Source organism: Epinephelus moara, chromosome 11, assembly GCF_006386435.1.
Source record: "Epinephelus moara isolate mb chromosome 11, YSFRI_EMoa_1.0, whole genome shotgun sequence".
Lineage (NCBI taxonomy): Eukaryota > Metazoa > Chordata > Actinopteri > Perciformes > Serranidae > Epinephelus > Epinephelus moara.
In genome coordinates this window covers 28,825,729-28,846,064 of record NC_065516.1, presented here as the reverse complement: position 1 = coordinate 28,846,064, position 20,336 = coordinate 28,825,729, and the positions used below count along the sequence as shown (strand labels likewise).

Here is a 20,336-nt window from a genome sequence, read left to right as displayed (position 1 = left end):
TTTCTTCTTCTTTTTTTTGCACAATGATGGTGGTAATTCATGACGGCCTTGGTCCAGAGTTGATAAGCATTATCAAGATGGAATACCCTTCAGTATTAGCTGCTTGATGACAGTGTATTAATGGGACTGGGTCACTTATCCACAGTTCACATCAGGATTATTCAAGTAAAATGACTGACTGAGAAGAATTTATTTGGCATGCATGATTTTCATTCCCCTGAAATTAACACTGTGGTCGTTTCACTATGCATAACACATTGCTTTTTATTGTTACTCAGTTGTTTAGTTGTTCCTTCCCAGGGTCTCTTTGGATCACCATGGCTGTTGCATAGGACATTAACCAACATAAAATAACAGTGTCAAGGGACACACGCCAAAGACATGTGGATACTGTGACAAAGTTACAATTAAATCTGGAAAATTACCTGAACATATGGCTTATTAACATTATTTTTTTGGTCACCATCCATGTAGTGTGACTGAGGCTTGCAGTTTTTTTCTCTCCTCGTGACCAAGTGTTATTTTAATTCATGACTTACAGAACAGAAGTTGTACAGAATTAAAAAAAAAAAAAAAAAAAACGTATTAAAAATGTTTTGAACATAAGCTTTTTTTTTTCTCAATAAAAATAATTTCAACATTAGTAATCTTTAAAAAAAAATCACATTAAATTTGCACTTACATAAAAAATTAAAATATCAAGTAAAATATGTAACAACCCACTGCAAAAAGTGTCAGGGGGGAAAAAACAACAGCTGTTGGCCAACAGATCAGACCTGGGGCTGCAGAAAGGCTGAGGCACCTTTATATATCAGCCAAACCAACAGTCTGACAATAACTGTCCTGCATAATTTGCATTATGTTAAATACTGCATAAATAAGTCAACTCTGATTCAAGGCTATAGAAAATAAAGTTTGGTACCAATAGAAACCAATATTTCATTTTAGCAGATCATTTTCAGTTTCAAGGGAAATACACACGACATTATTCCCTGATGTTCATATTGAGACATTTATGTTAGAGTATATTCTCAAGAGAACAGAGTGACTTAATGAAAATGGTAAGCCAAAGTGAAATATTATATACTTTAAGGTCTCTGGGTTAAGGCGCAGAAAAGCTATCTTCTTCTTGTTTCTAGCGTTAGGACACTTATAATACATACAATGAGAACAAAGGAGAAGTACCGTTTTAGTTTTGAAAAAGCATGTAGTGCATTCACTCTCTACATAGACACTCTTCTTTTATAGGTTTATATTTAACGACCTTAACTGCAATTAATTAGGCTGAAATCTACCAAAGTGCATGATGCTTAATTCGTATTTTATGTGTCGTGATCCATTAGCTTTGTTGGTTATTTTCATGTTAGTTTTAGAGTAAGGACATCACTCAGTCTTTCTCTGCCATAAATGACTTTAAGTTATTTTTTTTAGCATAGATGTTTAAGTTAAAGCAAGTAGTAGCGTTACACTTGAATTCAGATTAAAAATGCATCAAACAGAAATAAGGAAGAGTTGACAAATCTGAGAAAGACTATCACAATCATTCATTTGGCTCACTCTTACTAGCATAGTTCCATAAAGTAGAATATCACACCAAGAAATTCAGATGCAATTTCTGATTGGACAACAAAGCGCAGTTGGTTTGAATGCATGCAACACTTTATCTTCTTAAACTGGACAGGAAACCAACACTCTAAAACCTGATGTCAGACTGATGTGTAGACTGCTACTTCTTCATTACACTGAAAGCTGGTGTTTTTGGTTTTATCCAACTTACCAGACTCTGAAACTTAAAGGATTTTAGATTTTATCTATTTAGAGCTGTAAAATCAAATCACATCATGTCCCTTGCCTCACTTTTCCAATTCATTTTCTAAGGAACTGTCCATCCCAACAAGTCCTCCAAACCATACGACCACAGAGGTTGTTTGTTCCTAACCTCCAAAAGGGCCGTACACATGCCGTGTTTTTTGCAGACTCAAATTCATTGTTTCCGATGAAGACATGTAGCAGGCACACCTAAACGCTAGAGCGACGCCAGAGTGGCCCCAGTGCCTATTTTTTAGGGCTGTGCCCTGAGATGAACACTGTTCAACTTTTGGAACACAGCAGTACGCACTGCATGTTATGTGATGAGGACCAAGCAATCACAGCTGGCAGATATTTTTCCCTTGTCTGTGATAAATATGGAGAAGTTGATCATGGTAGTGCAGGGCTACCAGAGATTCACCTCTGTCCAACTGGCCCAATACACGGTTACAAAACAGCGCCTGGAAGAACATCAGCTCTGCACTCAGGATTTCTGGTAAGTAGGCTATGACACAGTGCTGGTTATGGTCGCTTAGCAACCTCATACACAACCTGCCTCCGCGCCTTTGAAAGTTGGCAAAGAGTAAACACAGGATTAGCGCCCAGCACCTGACCTCCTGATTTTCCAAGCGATTAAAGACACAGCATGTGTAGGGTCCCTAAAATGACTCGCAGGAGCGCTTTCTAAATTAGCACCCCTTATGTTTGCAGATCGTAATTTGGATTAAGTTAAGTATGTGGCTTAAGTAACTCAAACATTGACTGGAAATAACAACACTTTCTTTGGGTTTCACATGGGGCACTAACAGTGGTCTCTGGGTCTACGGCTGCGTTTTGAATTGCACACTTTTTCTTTGTACTGTCAGTACGTAATGCAGCTGCCCTTACAGAGTGAACACTGCTGTAGGGCTGTGCTCGACTCAGAATTATGTCAGTTGAATCAGATTTTGCTGCTCAAAACAAATATTTGAGTATTCGTTCCTTTTTCGATATAAAGTTTTCAAGTTTGGACGGGTTCAGCGAGACATTCAGTGTAGCTGACATTCATGCAATACATTTAGCAATCTCAATCAACTGAGGGATCTCCGACTGATGATTTGAATCTCTGACTTTCAGGGGGCAGCCCTATACTGTTGCATGGAGTGTGCATACAATTGGTACATAATACTTAATCATAACACTACGCCTTGAACTTTGACCCTCTTGCTTATATATCCATCACAGTCCATAGCATGAAATTTTAAGTAAAAAGAAAAAGTGTGTGATTCAGAAAACAGCAAAAGTCCTTTGTTTTGATCCACCCTGACGTCCTCCCTACACAGACTTCGTCACTCTATAAATTATGTCGCCCGCTTATTTCTTTGCTCCCATCATAATATGGCCACTCGAGGTCACTTAACAATAAACATAAACATGGGTTGTAATAAGCTTCTTGTACAAACGACATATGGGGTAGTTTTAGGGGGAGGACAGTCTTGCACATCAGTATGATACCACAGGTTAAAAGATGAGGTTTTCATCATTGACTATTTCTTGTCATTTGAAAAAGTAGTGAATTTTCACTGATGCAGACCAAGCTTACAGCTTAAGAAGAGCTCGAAGGGACAGATTTTTAAAAGAACACAACTTTTTCTTGGTATCTGTCAGCAGAAGGCAGGTCTTGACTTCATTTGACAGTAAAGAATTAAATAAACTATTCTGATTCATGTTAGGAAATGCACTTGTAAAAACATTCTCTATCACTTCCCAGAGCTTGTGAAAACAGTGCGCACATTGTATTTGACAAACAGCATAACTATGTGATTTGAAGCTTGGGATGCAAGAGTTTTTTGGTTACCGAATTCAGCCAAATTTCTAATTGTGCATCCACTACAAAATCCGAACATCCAAACATATACCGTAGTACATCCTCTGTTTTTTGTGCTCTTTTAAAAATCCTGGAAATAGCAGAATCAGAATAATGCATTGTCCTCATTAAGCAAATCTCTTTGTTACATTTTACCTCATCAGTGTTTTTCCTTTACATTTGTTGGCTTGAATTAGGATTTGTGTAACGGCATGAACACTAGTAGGCTGTGGGTGGAAAAGTACTAAATAGCTGACATGAAAATGTCTTCATGAAAGTGCCAAATGATGCCAATCTGTTAGTAAATAGCAGTCACAGACTTAAAATGTCCTGGGAAACATTCCCCTACTATCTTCCCCACAATATAGTAACAAAGAAAGAAATTCATATGATACAAAAAGAAACTCTTTGTGGCTTGGTGTGCATAGCATATATACTGAAGGCATGAATCTCTGCTTTATAACAGGATTTAGTGTCATATACTGTTACTTATATCTTGGGTCTCCATCCGTTTATGAACTGCATGAGTTTCTTTACCTGCAGTTTGCTTAGCTTGAAGTCCTCTGACAAAATCTCCTCGGTGAGCTGCAGGAGTAAATTCCCATCGATCTTCTCAGACACAAAAAGAGAAACAATGTCATCTGGCAGGCCGATAAACCTTAGAGATTTGGACACCTCCTCAATAGAGAGACCAGCCAGACTGGACGGGGGCTGCCACTGTGCAGTGGCAGAAACCGCTGCACAGTCAGGAGTTAATGAGTTTGAGATGGAAAATATCTCTTTTGTGCCCTGCTCATGTGAAGTAAGTGAGCAATTCGAAGTTTCCTGCTCACTGTCACAGACTGATCCTGACAGTAAATCTGTGCACTTCTTTGTGGCATTTGATTTTGGTGTTCGCGGTGGTAAGATGGGGCAAGAGAGGCTCTGCTTAGTGTTAGATTCTTCTATTGGCTTGTCTCTGTACATTTCTGAATTGTAACTTGAAGATTTGGTGCAGAACTGATTCAGAGAAGCTTTCTCCAACCTGAAGTCCTTACTGCTGCATGCGTGCTCTCGGCTATCAAAGTCAACAAGACTGGATGTGCAGGTTTTTTGGGTGCTCGGGGATCTTTTTCTGGGGTAACTGTAGTAACTTCGACAGCTGGCTGGTAGAAATTCATCCATGCTGTGCGATTCTCCTCCGCTGAAGTTATTTGGCCAAGACAACCTGGAGGACATCCCGTCTGATGGCAGGCTACCACTGGGCAACGAAGCATTTGGCTCAGTGCTGTTGGATTTACCCCAGTTACAGGGGTAGCACACGTGGCTTTGCTCTTGTGGATCGGCTGCCTCTTGCTCAGATGCTCCACTACTGTTGGAAAAATATAAAATTAATTTGTGCTATAAGGGCAAACCTCGTGTAGACCTCATCATGATTTAATCATTCAACATTTCTAACAAAAACTTGACATTTTCCGGCTGTTGTAAGGAAAGAATTTGGGTTAAGGAAAAACTTCTGTGTGCTGACTGATCTGCAATTAAATGTGTCATGATAGACCATCAAATATTTAATCGACACATCTTAATAAGTGAAAGAATTTTGTGGAATTGAACAAAATAGGAAAAAATACTTTGACAAAATGGTTCTCTAGAACTATATATCAGTATAAATTACCCTTAAACTAAAAATGTATAAGTGGATTGTCTGATTTTATATAGCATCACTTTTGTCTCTTGATTTTTTTCTTTCTTGATTTCTTCTTTTTAATTAGATGTACATTGTGTCAGATATGCGCTACAGAATGGGTCCAGCTCTTACATGTTGTGGAGACCAGAAGAATAATAGGAGAGGGTCGGACTTGGAGACCGAGTCTCTTGCTGCCGTGGCTTGGACAGGATGGGCACTGATGGCATCTGTTTCAAACTTCGTGGAGGGATTGGTGGAGCATTCAAAAGACGGCATTCTTCCTTCACCTATAAAGGAAATGAACTGACTTTGAAACAGACAGCAAAATCAACATTCTTTTTTTGTGTAAAACTAAAGATGTCCTTAGGACTTTCATTAAATAACCCCCATTTTTTTCCTATTTATGGTCTGCATTTTATCTGCAATATCCATTAAAGTATTTACATTCAGTAATTTTCTCTGTATAGTAGTTTTTATTGTAAGTGGCAGCACAAGGGAATTAAAGAAAAAAAATGTGCGCAACAGCCTCATAACAGCCGTACTACTGGAACAATCAGCATCGTATTTTGTTTTATGACTGTATGCTCAAGGATCTCTTGTGATTAGGGTGATTAACGATTACTGAAAAACATGTTTTATTGACTGCTTTATACCGTCATTAACTACTGGCTCTTAACTCTTCTTAACTGGTGGATAAGGGCCGCAAGTTCTCTGGAAATCGGCTAAGCTAAAAACAAGCGTTTTAGTTTCTGTATCAGGAACCATTTTGGCCATCAGCATGGCTCAAAAACTGACATCCATAGAAGAGTTTGTCTGATTTTGAAGTGGAGCATCTGCACATTCATTTCATATGCCATATGTTATAATCCACTAAAGTTGGGCATGATACAAGATGAGTAAGTTGACCGCCTTGTCATCTTTGCCACCATCTTGACTGTAAGGGAGCCGGTGGGAGGATCAATCTACCTGCCGTAGCTGCACAACGTTCCAGCTGCCATGGCTGCAACCCAGTTTTGTTTCGTCTGAACTACACTCTCAACAGTCGTCTCTGTTGTATTGCTGAAGAAGAGGCTGTAGTATTAAACTGCACTTGCCATTACAACTACAACCACACATGTTATAAAACCAACCAAGACTGATATCTTAAGGATTACAACTTCAAGTATGACAGATTATACTCACAGCTTCAGACTTGGGTGGAACCGGTGGTGGAGTAAGAGACACATCTGAGCTGGGTGTTGCACCAAGAGGACAAGTGACTGGGTATGACAGGGCTGCTGTTGTACCACAGCCATTGTTGATGCCTCGAATTCCCTCACTTATAGAAGGTTTTGGGATCTGACTTCTCAAGTGATCCAACCACAGCTCCTCATAGGGAACGTCCGACTTGTTGAGGGATGATTGTTGGTTTGTGCTCTCCATCAGTTCAGGGTAAAAGTGTTCATTTTCTCCTGAGTCTGAAGGGATGCAATCAGAGGGCAGAAGAGCCCAATCTCCACATAGTGTCATACAGCCCTGCAAATTGACCTCACTGTTGCCGTGCAGGTTGCTGCCGTACACACACACAGATAGTCGGTGGAAGGACTGGGTGAGTTCATCCCGGGCGTAAGTTAAAGAGCTGGGAATCTGCATGTGGTTGGGACAACCGTTGGAGCTGCTGCCTCCGCTGCTTCCACCGCAACTGCCATTCCCACTGCTTTTCTTAGGGCTCTTACCATCGTCGTTCCAGTCTGTCCGCACGTCCCGGACAGCACGAGAATAGTCATCTATGTCGAACTGGTCCTGGCAGAAGGAGAACCAACGATGTACCATAGTGTCTAGCCACAATTCTCCTTGGAGCAGCTCTTCTGGAATAATAAATCTAGGCATGGCCATATGAAAGGGGAAGTGGATGGGGATAATTTTGTTGCTTCGCAGAATGCAGCACACAACCACTGTCTTCGTTTGAATGTTGACCAGTTTGTAGCGATGACCCTCTCGGATGAGGTGGAGGTCATGCTGGTTGCGGGGGGGACTGCTGGGTACTGTGACATTGACAGGGAGTCGGGTTTTCTCCACAATGTTCCTGATGTTGTGCTCGCCGTCCTGCATCTGAAGCTCCAGTGGACTACAAGTGCTGAACCTGCCTTTGCACTGGAAAGGCAGGCTAATGCTCTCATTGGTGCGATGGTTCATGCAGATCAAGCATGGCATCTTGCCTCGGCCGATCTTGCTGATGGAGTTTAGCTTCCCAATCTTCTTAAAAATTGTGTTGAATCTTGATTTTTCTTTGGAGGTCTTGGCATAGAGGATCTCAGCTTGGCCCATTAATGTCAGTTCATCACCGGTGTTTAATGTAATGTTGTAAACTTCGGTATCTTCATTACATTCCCCTGAAGCCATCTGTGAAAAGATGACATATGGCCTAAGTACTTTCGAAATTAAGAAGAGCATTTCCACATTGTGATTTTGATTTTTAAGTTAAAACCCTGTCAGCAATAATTAAATTAGCAAATTAACAATGGGGCAGTAACAAATTCACTTAAATATGCCTGTCTTTTAAATCTTAACAGGAAGATTTATAGTCCCAACGGAAAATCTTACCCCTGTTGTCAAGAGTTGGAAGGTCTAGAGAAGTTAATAACATGGTATTGATAGTCCAGAATATATATATATAAATTTCAATTTACACTACAGAATCCAGGAACAATAACAACAATATAATTATCTCTTCACCAAATTAGATGTACCTTAACATTGAAAGTGATTTCTTCCATGACATAGACTCTTTCAGGGAATGCTTTGGCCACCTCCTCCACGCTGTTGAAGTACTGCACAGGCTCCTTGACATCTCTGTCCTGCTCCAGTAGCTTAAACTGACCTGAAGTAGGGAAAGACATCTGAATGCAGCTGAGGGGGACAAGCATGGATTGTACTTTTCACTGCAAGTATCAATTTTTAACACTACACTAAAAATCCACTCTGATTTTTTAGGGCTGCAGCACAGATATCAAAGATTCGAAAAACCATTCGTGGAGCCCCCCCACTTTGAACCGCATGTTGTCAGATTAAGCAACTGACTTTTACGGTTTTGATGTGTACAAAGATACATTATCAAAATACACTGACTATGTTTACATGCACAAAATATTCCAGGTTTTGCCCTTGTTTCAAAAAAGACAATATTTGTAGAAGGCTGTTTACATGGCTAATGAAAATTAATATTCCACCAATACTCCCTACTACATGCAAACTGTTGAGGACTTGGTTTGTGCACAATGTATCCATGACAACACACAGAGCTGACCATTAACAGACAAGAGGTCGTGTATCACACACTGCAGTATAAACCCCAACGGAGACACATATTTTAAATGCACTGTGTACATGTTTAAAGAATATTAAAACCTGAATAATACCAACACATCCCACGTCTTAATTGGAAAACGCTAATATCCAAATAGGCCTAACTGAATATCTAAATATGTTGTTTACATGACCCATATGAAATTCAGAATACTGTAATATAAGTAATAACAGGAGAGTATTAGTGTGCATGTCAAGCAAATTCAGGAGCATCGAGCATCCATGCAGATGTAGCTCACCTTCATAGTGAACTGGGATCTCTATTTTTGGCCCAATGACATAATGTCCCTCCTCCAGACTGTGAGCAGTAATTGTTGTCCACTGACGGCAGGAATGAATCAAGAGGTAGTCATTGTCTCTGAGCCCTTCAACCAGCTGACCTGCAGGAATGAAAACAACAACAGATTATACATAACAATCCAGAAAATATTGTAATATTACAAGGTGTTGACAAAAAAAAAAAAAAAAAAAAAAAAAAAAAAAGGACGCTAAATCTCTGAAAGTTTCAGATTAACTTCTAATGCACTGACTGCCACTTTCTACGACTATCATGTAACACATGAAACAACATGTCACTGTTCGGTCATGATGGTCAAAATGAAAAACATACAATACCAGGCTGACGTTGAAATATTAAGTATGAGAGCTCAGACACACAGATGTCTTTAATTCTATTAAAGTTGTCTAACATCGAGCCACTCCATTTTGGCACTAGTTGTATAAGACACACTGGTGTTCAGAATGTGAGTCATTGCAGCAAAATTAATTTGAGACAAATGTTTAATGATGATCTTGAAGTATCCTGAGAAATGCCATGACTGCGGTTCTGTTTTTTATTGCACTTGTGAGCCTCACAGACTGCTCCACTGAAGCCAAGGCATTGGATTACTCAGCACACTTTAGTCACTATCCTCCAAGGGCAATAACAAATGCCTCAATCCATACCTCTCTAAAAAGCAAGCACTAGCATTTAAAAGCACAATACACCACCACAATTCTGCAGGAGGCTTAGTGGAGGGTGACTAAAGATGAGAAGATATGTAATAAAATAATAATTATTGCTGATTTCCTAATGGCTTCATTTGTAAGTGCTACTACGGTAGATATAATTATATTAGTGCACAATAGGGTTGCAGCGAAATACTGGTTTCAAGGTATACCGTGATATAAAAGTTGCCGGTTATCATTCCGCGTACATTTCGCTATGATTTTTTCAAAAAGCAACTGGATAGAGAATCTCCCCTTAAGTTTATTTTCAAAGGGGAGATTCTTTACACATACTTCCATCAACAAAATACTTTTGAGTTTCAATTATCGTACTAAAACATTTGTTCAACCAAAAGTAACCCTTCTGTTTCATTCCTTTAAGGGTCATACTGACTGATAATAATTCTGTAATACCGTAATGCTGTGAACAGTTATCGTACTGTGAATCTCACACTAGTACAGCTGTGTACTAGAGCTGCAACGATTGTGGAGGTAAATTTCCTTACACAATGCAGTCATCTGTAGTTTGATTCTACATTTACCTTTCTGTAAATTTATTGTATCTTGTATTGTTTTGCTTTCATTGTATTGAGAATAAGGCAGAGGATAATTTTTCAGTCTTGATTAAACAATAAAGTTTACTTTTCCTGCTACAATTATCATTTGTATCTGTCCTTATTGTCTTTCTAAAAAGAGCATCATGCTGCACATGTGCCTTTTTAATAGGGATGCAAGATAATATCGGCACATTATCAGTATTAGCCAATATTGGCTTTAAAATAAACTATCAGAATCAGCCAACATGCTTTTTTTTATTTTGCACATATATTAAAAAGTATTATATTTCATGTCTCAATCTGCTGGTGGGCCATCACGCTGAGATTATGCATGCATAATATCATGTTAATTCCACCACAGAAGAGACATAATGATCACTACAATTAGGTAGGGGAAAAGTGGATATATAGATGGTTATGGTTACATTAGTTGTGATATATCAGCATATCGGATATCGGCAATAAATCCAATACTGTGCATCCCTACTTTTTCATATGCACACATTTTCAAGGAGTTACTGTATTGCACAATCCAGTCTTCTGATGTCTCAATATATTGTCCCTAACATTAAATACTATGGCTAATTTGCTATAATGACAGATGTGTTGACACTAACTTCCTGTCCTCACCTACGTGGATACGGAGTGACTGCAGCAGTATACAAATAAACACTAACTTGGCAAACGTAGTTACTTGGTGAGCTCTTCACGATACACACAATAGGCTTCAAGACAGAGTCGCAGCTTTCATCATTAAATTATTCCAACTTATTATGTTAAGTAGTCAGTTTTGTTGATAATTAGTAGTATAAACTGACAAAATCAACAACAAAAAATGTGTCTTGCAAACAGCTTATCCACTTTACCTTTAGCTGCTAACTAGCAACACAGCTGGCAAAAGAAAACTTAGTAGTGACAGCAAGTTACTAACCGTTATCCAGCTTGGCAATTTGAGGCAACCTATAAGCACTGACAAGTTGATCTAATGGCAAAGACGTCGTGCTCCATGTAACATCTTTTAAATTGTTGTACAACATTGTTCCAAGGTCCATTTTTGCTAGCTTGCATTAGCCAACTGGTTAGCTAGCTAGCAATGTGTAAACACGGTCACAAACGGCTACACTGAGCTAACCAACCGAATAATACATCAGCTCTCCATCTACAGCTTTGTGTTTGGCACGTCTCTTATTAATGGTCGCATATTTCCCTTTTCATTTGCCTACGTATCATTAAGCTCCGATGTCTCATAATGTAGCAGAGCCATGTTTGTTTAGCTCGCGACGGCTGCATCAGGGCAACTACAGTTAGTCAGATGAATAACGGAAGTACGTTTTTCCTTTCAAAATAAGAGCATTACTTTACATCGGGTACACGAAAGTAAAGGGTGAACAACACCAAGCACTTTTCATGCTCTCTTAGTGAAGTCGCTTTGTTTCTTTTTATTTCTTCTCCTGTTTCTTTCTTTGGATTATAAAATATTGTGAGCTTGACTGTAGAGTATTTCCAAATGTGAGATCATTGGCTGTTAATCAGCTATATATAAACCGGAAGTTGTAGTTTTCTATTGCTAAGTGTGTCACTGATGCCGAGAACTCAAGGATAAGGCAAAATAAATACCATAATTACAGTATTTCATATAACAACAAGCCATTAATTCTATCATAAGTGATTTTAACAGTGGTATTTAGCTAGTGAGTCAATGAAGGATTACTGTAACGATAAAGAATTTCTCGCCAGATACAATATGCAACGACCCCAAAATAATTTTCTGTAGTTTTTGACACTATCTCCTCTGGTATGTACATTTTATTGAGGAATGTCAACCACTCTATGTCTTTAACAGTGTCACCCGCTGATTCAATTCAGTCTCCAATGTGTAGAACTTGTTTTTCCTTTAATAGAGGTATGAATAGAATACAATAGAATGGAATGGACAGACTTTAATCAATCAATCAATTAATTTTATTTATAAAGCCCAATATCACAAATCACAATTTGCCTCACAGGGCTTTACAGCATACGACTTTATTGTCAATGTACAGTGTGCGGGTAAAATAAATAGTGGATTGCACTTAATAAATTGACTTTTGCACTAAAAAGAAGTGGATTGCACCTGAAGACCAAAATTATTTCATATGTTTTTATTTATCAGCCTGATGGCCTACGGTTTAAAATTGTTTTTTGAATTCCAGAATAAGAGTTTTGTTTGAGGACAACATGGTTTCTGTTCCTGCGACATTTTATTGGAGTAATTTTGTTTAGTAATATTGACAGGAGGGAATTTTAGTCCTTACCGCAAAAGTCCCTGCTAACAAATAAGGTAAAAAGAAGTTTGCTTTAAACTGATCCATTGATCCAGTGCTGCATTTCTTAAAAAGTTTAACAGTGACAGGTGTAAATTGTAAAGATATAAAGGTATTACTAAATTCATAGTTGACAATGGTCTCTCAGACTTAAGTATTTACTAAAGGAATACTTTATTTGGGCGCTATGATTACTGTGACAAAGGTATCATTGCATGTTTCTTTATTAATCTAATTTTACCTTTTGCCAAATTTCACATTCACAAATGAAAATTTACCAAAAAAAATCCCTAAATTCTTTGTATTTATGAAGGAAATTGATCAATATTTGTCAATGATTCTTCTTCAGAAAACAAAAAAGCCATCAAAACAATAAATGTATGTATTATCTTTAAAATCATCAAGTGAACCTTTTGTCACAAGCCATTCGCATTTTTATTTGTACTTTAATTTATGTCATATTTTTGTTGTCCTTTTCTGTTTGGCCTCCACCTGATGATTCTGATGGCTTGTAAAGGCTTGTAAATCATGATAAAATAAAATAAAACACCAATTTCCACTTGCTTATCTCTGTCTGTGTACTTATAATGACTTACAATCATCTCTCTACATCTGTTTTAAAAAACAGACTTTAAAAGGACTGCACGATTCTCTCTGAGGAAATGAATAATGCACCCTGTATATACTGTAATGTAGAACCTGTTACATTCAAGGAATGAAAGTAATATGGGAAAGTAACTGACACGTGCTGAATTAGGCCTGCTACATAAATGCCAGAGAATCACATTTGGTGCGAAGAAAGAACAGCCATTGGCCCTTCAAACCTGGTGTGCAAATTTACCAACACTGACAGTGTCATCACACTTCCTGACCTAGCTGGTACAAATCAGTAGAGCTTCCTTAATTTGGTCTGTAGCTCGGTGCACTCCCAACCAGACACCATGTCTTTTGTGGACACTCTGCGCCAGTGGGACGAGGCTGTAACTTGTGTTGACAGACAGGATTTGCCAGAGGCACTCAGGACTTTTGTGGCTATCCAAGAAAAAAACTCCAAAATCTTTTTTAACATTGGCTGTCTCCATCTTCTTAACAAAGACCTGGATGCTGCTGAAAAGGTACGTCAGACCTTTGGTGGCAAAATGCAAGCTAAAACATGACAAAAAAATAAATAAAAATCTGTGGTATTTATTTTGTAATATTCATCAAAAAGTACGATCTTGTTTGGATGCAGCTGATTAAGCCGAGCTGAAATGTGGTGATGTTTTGCATTCTGAAAGTGCATGTCACTGTGAAAGAAGAAGTAGCGCTCACCATTTCTCTTTTCTTCTAGAGGAAGTTACTGTGTTTCCTTGATTGTTTCACAGGCGTTTGATTGCAGCATAGGCAAAGATGAGCATTTGGCTGTTGCCTTCTTTCAGAGAGGAATGACATTTTACAAAAAGGAGAGGCAAGACACATTCATCTCAATAAAATGTCCACATTCACTTTTCATATTTAACATTGTGATTTAAATAACTGTCGCACACGAATGCATTTATTGTCATGACATCTGATTCCTTGTCACTGCTCTTACTTTTAAAATGTTTGTGGTTTGTTACATGCAAAAGTCAATAACTGGTTTATCTGTATTTCAAAGGTATGAGGAGAGTTTAGCTGATTTCCAGTATGCCTTCAAAGCTCTAAGAGGCAACCAGCTGATAGATTACAAAGCACTTGGTCTCAGATACAAATTATATGCATGTGAGGTAAGTCTTTTAAAGCCTCCAAACGTTTTTATGTTCTTGTTACTCCTTATATAATTCTGTCTACTTCTGTCAGACAGTTTAGAGATGTAAATTGTATACACATATATAGATGGGGAGGTGTTACCTGCAGGGTAGGGTAGCGCTTCTGTGTGGTGTTTGCACAGTCTCCTGTGTCAGCGTGGGTTTTCTCTGGTTACTCCAGCTTCCTCCCACAGTCCTTATTTCCCATTACCCATACACATTTCTTACATTTTGCAATTACTGTACATGTGTCCGCCTCTCAGATTTTATATTTTACCCCTTTATTTTAACCTTTCCACTGCTTTATGTCTAAAAAGTACTTTCAATTTTCCCCCTTTTTCACTCCTTTCCAGGGGTCAAAAGAAAAAAAAATCAGGCATTATTCTCAATTCTGTGGTCTGCATGATGGATTTAAAATGCCTGATATATTAAAATAATAAAGACCTTCTAATGCAACATCAATGTTTCCTGCCACAGGTTCTCCTCAACGTGGCTCTGTCTGAGGCTCGGTTGGGTAACTGGGAAAAAGCCCATGAAAAACTTGTGAAGGCTCTCGACTACAAGACAGACGCCAAGCTCAATCTCATCGACAAAGCACTGGACTCTGCCCTGGTCAGTTAACATGTAGTCACAATGACAAAATCTTGGGATGTAAGGTGCCGGCGGTACAACAGACAAACAAGAGAAAACGGCAGAGGAGATACCTGCACACCAGTGTAACTGGGCTAGAAAGCCACAAAAAGGTCCACAGGCTGAGATCTATTTAAGACATCTGTGCTCAAAAAAGGTGCTCAAAATGCAAAAAAATGATTAAGAGTGAGTTAAAACTTGACTCGTGATAGTCAAGGACTGAAATGTTTGCTGCTGTTTTTACTCACTCTCAGATGTCTTAAATAGATGGACTATAATTGCATCGATCTCGGCCTGGGGACCTTTTTGTGGCTTTCTAGCCCAGCTGCATTGATGTGCAGATATCTCCTCTCCTCTCCCTTCACACTGACTTGCCAATGACTAATTAATAAAAGCCCTGTATCAGCTATTTGCAAGAAAATGTACATAAATGTTAGTCTAATCAATGAAAGTTCGATTATAGCAACAGATTTAGCAACTAATTTAGTTTTCTGTCATGTCAGAATTATGTGTCAAAAATATTAATAACCCTTGCAATGCAATTTCACCAACAGAGACAGAAACTTTTCAAACCAGTGGAGTTCCCATCAAAAGTGCTGTTTAGACCAAATAAGCACTATGTTGCTGAGCTGGAGAAAAAGGACTACCTGGGCAAAGCAACGGTAAGACTTTATACAATGACATACCTTTGCATATGTGATATAAACCCCATAAACATTACCTGAGTACAGCTCATCTACTTCACTGTAATTGTCTGTCACTTTTTACTATAATTATTTGAGGTGGAGAACCTACATTTTTTTCTTTCTGTTATCTTCAGGTTATTGCCTCCGTCATTCCTCAGGATGCCTTCTCTGGATTTGCCCCATTGCAGCCACAGGTGACACATGGGCTCTTCTTTGGCAATGAAAAAACACACACAGTCTGATGACAAAGAATTCTGTGTGTTACATTATATCAAAAGCATATCATATGGAAGATAATAATCTTTATATATAAAGCGCTTTTCAAAACAGAGTTACAAAGTGCTTTACATGTCAATTATTAAAACAGAGAAGACATGAAAACAACAACTTCTAAAATAACTGATAAAAATACTTTGGTATATAAAAACTGAGGAAATAAAAGAACATTTAAATGAACTTAAAACTCAAGTAAAATCAGGAGAGCCTCTCTAATAAAAGTATGTTTTAAGAAGGGACTTAAAAGCAATCACTGACTCAGCCGACCTGATGTCCTCAGGCAGATTGCTCCAGAGCCTCGGGGCCCTGACAGCAAACACTCTGTCCTCTTTAGTTTTCAGCCAGACGTCTAGAAAAGACAAAACACCTCTGTCCGAGGACCTCAAAGTACGTCCTGTTGTGAACAGTACTAGGAGGTCAGAGATATGGCTGGGACAGAGACCACAAAGAACCTTAAAAGTGATCAGTAAAATCTTAAAATCTATTTTAGGACATACTGGGAGCCAGTATAAAGAGGCTAAACCTGTAGTGATGTGATCACATCTCTTGGCAGAGAGAGGTGAGAAAAGAGGCTGTTGCAGTGATCCAGGTGTGATGAGATGAAGGCATGTAAAATTGTCTGTTTTTAAAAGTTAAAATGGATCATATTTTAGGAATATTTCTATAATGAAAACATGATTGCATGAGCTTTGTGATGAGCTTTTTGAACAAGACTCCAAGATTTATTGCAACAGGTTTGATATTAAGAATTATTATTAAGATAATATCAAATTAAGATTGTATTGGTGACCATGATGCAAATAAACTCTGATAAGCTGTGTTATGTACAGGCGTTAGTGACACTAATCTAACAAAGAGCTCTTGTAATACTACACTTTGATCGTGTCAGAAACGACTGCTACGTTTTGTGTGATATCACGTCCAGCTCTACTGACTGGATGCTTTTTTTTTTCTGTTTACATCTTGCAGGTTGAAGATGGTCCAACTCGTCCAAAAGAACCAGAGGTCCTCAGGTACAACAGTCACTTTAAAGTCATAGAAACCTGATGCTCTCTAAAAACACATTTTACTTAGTTGTAGTTACAGTATCTGAAAATATGATTTATTAGATTTATTAGACTTATTGCAGGAAAATGATTACCTTGATATTTGGTATGACTTTGTGATAGATGATGGATTTCACACTGTTCAAAGTGGATGTGTAAAATGGAAAAATAATCTCTTAACGTAGCCAGGAAATAGAAAATAAGAAAAGCATCAAGCAAATCTATAAAGTGTGACGCTTTCATAAGAGGAAACTGTTGAATCACTGTGTAAATATGAACAATACAAGAGCAGGAATAATCGTGTGCCAGCAGGTCTTTTGATCCATGTGGATGTCTCCTGTTTTCACAGGGCTTTAGAAGGAGAACCCCACACTGTCCTGTTTGAGTTTGTTCCTGAGACCAGTGACGAGTTGGCTGTGGTGCCAGGCAATATCGTGTTTGTACTGCAGAAGGGTGCCGACAACTGGGCATCTGTGATCTTCAATGAAAGAGTAAGACCACTGCATACAAACTGTACATCTGCAGCCTCTGTGCTAGTGTGCATCTCTCATGACCTTGGCAGTCGTGTTTCTTAATATGAAATGTGCATTATTCACATAATGTTACTGTCAGTTGGAAGTATTCATCATTATCATGTGACTTACAGAGGGGACTTGTTCCTTACAACTACCTGGAGCGTTTGGAGATCTCCTTGGCTTCTAAAAAGAATGAGGTAAAGCATGGACTTCATTTCTTATCTCGCTTTGTTGGTGTTATATCAGATTTGTAATAATGCTATGACAATGTTAATACTTTAACACACACAAAATTAAAAATATTTATTTCTTTATCTTACCTGCAGTGTTATTTATCAGTCGAGATTGTTTTGGTGTGAGTTGCTGAGTGCTGTAGAAATGTCTGCCTTCTCTTCTATATAAAGGACCTAGATGACAGTCGGCTTGTGGTGCTCAAAGCGCTCTTTTTTTGGTCTTAATTCAACAGCACTGTCTCTTTCCAGAAGTCATGACCTGGTTACTCAAGATAATCCATGACCTTCATGTGAGCAGTTTCATGTAGGAACTATTTTCTTGATACTGAACTACACCTGCCAAGCGACTCACCACACAGGAGTAAGCGTGCATCTACTGCAAGCTCACCTAGCACCACTCAGCTACCTAACATTAGAGCTCAGTTTAGGGGGACGCCATTAATGTTTACATCTCACGCTGTCATGAGCATGGACCTCTCGTCCATGAGGAGATGCACGCTTCCTTCTGCATGGTGATACAGTTGCCAGGTGTAGTTCAATGTAAGAAAACTGTTTCTACATGAAACCGCTCACAACAAGGTCTGTGGATTATCTTAAGTAACCGAATCATGATTAATGGAAAGAGACATTGCTGTGGAGTTTTTCAAATGTATTTTTGGGCACTTTGAGCACCACAAGCTGACTACCATTATATTCAAGAAAAGGCTTTATGGCCGATATCTCCAACACTCACGCCATAACAATCTAGATTGATAAAAACCACTACAGGCGAGAGGAAATATATGTATTCTTGATTTTTGTCCCTTTAAACACTTCATCGGTAGTCTTGTTTTCTAAGCATATTCTGCAGGTTACTAAAATGGCAGTTGATGAATTGTATCTGCTCAAGTTCTGTAGTACGTTGTAATTAAATATATATTCATTTTTTTCCCATGTTTTGAATGGCTTTAATCAGGGACAGGGAGTATCTCAGCCTCCAACCCGAGAACCTCCGACCAGACCTGAGAGGAAACCAGGTAGATATTTCTGACAGTTTAAGCAAAATTTATTACAACAGGCACTGTTCTCTGATTGGTGCTTAATACCATTGCATTTTACCAGCTCAACCCATTTGTCATAACAAAGATTGTAACACAAAAGAAACGTGCAAAAATAATTTGACCAGCAACAAAACTTTTCCCCATTCTCTGTTTAAGGTCTTACTCCTGTTGGTAACAGCAGTGGAGAGACACGAAAAAAGGTATGCCGAGGCAAATCCTTGTCCAGTCCTGCCCATGAATATGATACATGTGTAAACCACAAAAAACATGTTAAATATTAAATGTTTTAAGGTGGATTGACTTCTACATGTTTGTGATGATTGAAGTCAATCAATGTGTCCTTTCAGCACCAGGATGAAGGACCTACGGACAACTCATATATTGTCAAACTCCGTTTCACATTCAACTTTGCTGTGTCAGTACCGCCTGAGTCTCCCTATGCTGTACTGATTGAGACAGTCAGTAAGAAACTGAAGGTCCCCCCTGCTGCAATCACCTTGAGGTACACTGCACATTCAACAAAAATCTATCAGTTTAATCAATTAGGATTGATTACGGATGTAGTATAAATTTCAATCCTTTTGTTTGATTTAGTTTAACCTCCGAGGTAACAGAGGAAAGTGTAATCGATGCCAGCACAGAAATGGAAAGTGTGTGGAGTCGTGCCAGCAGCAGGCGCATCACCTTGTGGTGTAAGGCCACAGAGGTAAGTTAGTACTGACTGATTGTTGAACATGCTGGCCTCACAAAATACAGTTATTCTGGCTGATACTGCAGTTTCCTAATAAGGGTGTTGGAATGGTTATTACTTTTAGGATGTTCCTGCTAAATTGTGTTCAAGAGTTTCCTTAGAATTAAATTTTTGTCAGGTTGAAAAAAGCAGCACTGAGAATACTGAAACTCTTCATTACTATTATTTCATGATTGATCATGATAGTTCGGAAAAGTTAAAGAACTTGACTGGATTTTTTTCTTTTATTTTAAATACATTTTTATATAATAATTTATTATATGAGTGCCACATGTTAGTACTCCATGTCATCCTGGATTCAATATGTAAAAGTTATACCATAAACCATAAAGCCTGAGCAAACCAAGAACACTATTTTCCAGCTTGTGTTATCATGAAATGGAGTAGAAAATAATGATCTGTGCCCTTTGTTTTTAGCAAACTGATGGAAATCAAAAAAGTGAGATTCACTTGGTGGCAATTCATTCCTATGAGTCGTCGAATCCTGAGGATCTCAGTTTTCACCAAGGCGATAAAATCACACTCCTCTCTAGAGGTGAGACTCCACTCTTTTGGCCATATAGATCCCAAATATTTAAAAATACTGTGATTTGTCTGAGAAATATGATCCTAATTTATATGTATATTTTTCTCTAGTTAACCAGGATTGGTTGGAAGGGCAGTGCAATGGGAACACTGGTATATTTCCTTCATCCTTTGTGGAAGAAGTTCCTGTCAACGGCCAGTAATTTAAATAAATGTTAACAGAAAATACTGAAGCTAGTAAAACCATTAACTAGTCAAAGCTGAGACGTGGTCAGTTACCTCCAGCAACTAAATTCAATTAAGCAGAGTCTACATATGAATGTAGTTTATAACATCTTTTCACAATAATGACAAA

At 38.4% G+C, this 20,336-nt stretch overlaps 2 protein-coding genes across 3 annotated transcripts; one reads left to right on the top strand and one right to left on the bottom strand.

Moving 5' to 3' along the window:
• garem (GRB2 associated, regulator of MAPK1) lies at positions 1 to 11,512 on the bottom strand. 2 transcript variants are annotated; one of them, XM_050056907.1, is made up of 6 exons: positions 11,142 to 11,512; positions 8,906 to 9,046; positions 8,051 to 8,181; positions 6,504 to 7,703; positions 5,454 to 5,608; positions 1 to 5,006 (listed from the first exon to the last, which is right to left on the bottom strand). In XM_050056907.1, exons 1-6 carry the CDS (start codon positions 11,260 to 11,262, stop codon positions 4,145 to 4,147), a joined length of 2,610 nt encoding a protein of 869 aa, XP_049912864.1. In that variant the 5' UTR covers positions 11,263 to 11,512; the 3' UTR covers positions 1 to 4,144. The 2 variants fall into 2 exon arrangements, with proteins under 2 accessions (XP_049912864.1, XP_049912865.1); XM_050056908.1 differs by having other exon boundaries at positions 1 to 5,003.
• Positions 11,513 to 13,413: 1,901 nt separating this feature from the next.
• Positions 13,414 to 20,232, top strand: ncf2 (neutrophil cytosolic factor 2). Its single transcript, XM_050056943.1, has 15 exons — positions 13,414 to 13,628; positions 13,878 to 13,960; positions 14,150 to 14,258; positions 14,757 to 14,891; positions 15,464 to 15,571; positions 15,730 to 15,789; positions 16,841 to 16,884; positions 17,267 to 17,408; positions 17,564 to 17,629; positions 18,621 to 18,681; positions 18,862 to 18,905; positions 19,053 to 19,207; positions 19,300 to 19,411; positions 19,874 to 19,991; positions 20,093 to 20,232. Exons 1-15 carry the CDS (start codon positions 13,455 to 13,457, stop codon positions 20,182 to 20,184), a joined length of 1,503 nt encoding a protein of 500 aa, XP_049912900.1. The 5' UTR covers positions 13,414 to 13,454; the 3' UTR covers positions 20,185 to 20,232.
• Positions 20,233 to 20,336: the final 104 nt, after the last annotated feature.

Excerpts from the sequence above, each read along its gene's own strand:
- garem (XM_050056907.1), bottom strand. The coding sequence starts at position 11,262 with ATGGACCTTGGAACAATGTTGTACAACAATTTAAAAGATGTTACATGG. Across the intron at positions 8,182-8,905 it reads GATCCCAGTTCACTATGAAG|GTCAGTTTAAGCTACTGGAG; the intron begins GTGAGCTACATC and ends TCCCTACTTCAG. Across the intron at positions 5,609-6,503 it reads TTCCACCCAAGTCTGAAGCT|GTGAAGGAAGAATGCCGTCT; the intron begins GTGAGTATAATC and ends TTTCCTTTATAG.
- ncf2 (XM_050056943.1), top strand. The coding sequence starts at position 13,455 with ATGTCTTTTGTGGACACTCTGCGCCAGTGGGACGAGGCTGTAACTTGT. Across the intron at positions 13,961-14,149 it reads ACATTTTACAAAAAGGAGAG|GTATGAGGAGAGTTTAGCTG; the intron begins GCAAGACACATT and ends TGTATTTCAAAG. Across the intron at positions 18,682-18,861 it reads CAGACCTGAGAGGAAACCAG|GTCTTACTCCTGTTGGTAAC; the intron begins GTAGATATTTCT and ends TCTCTGTTTAAG.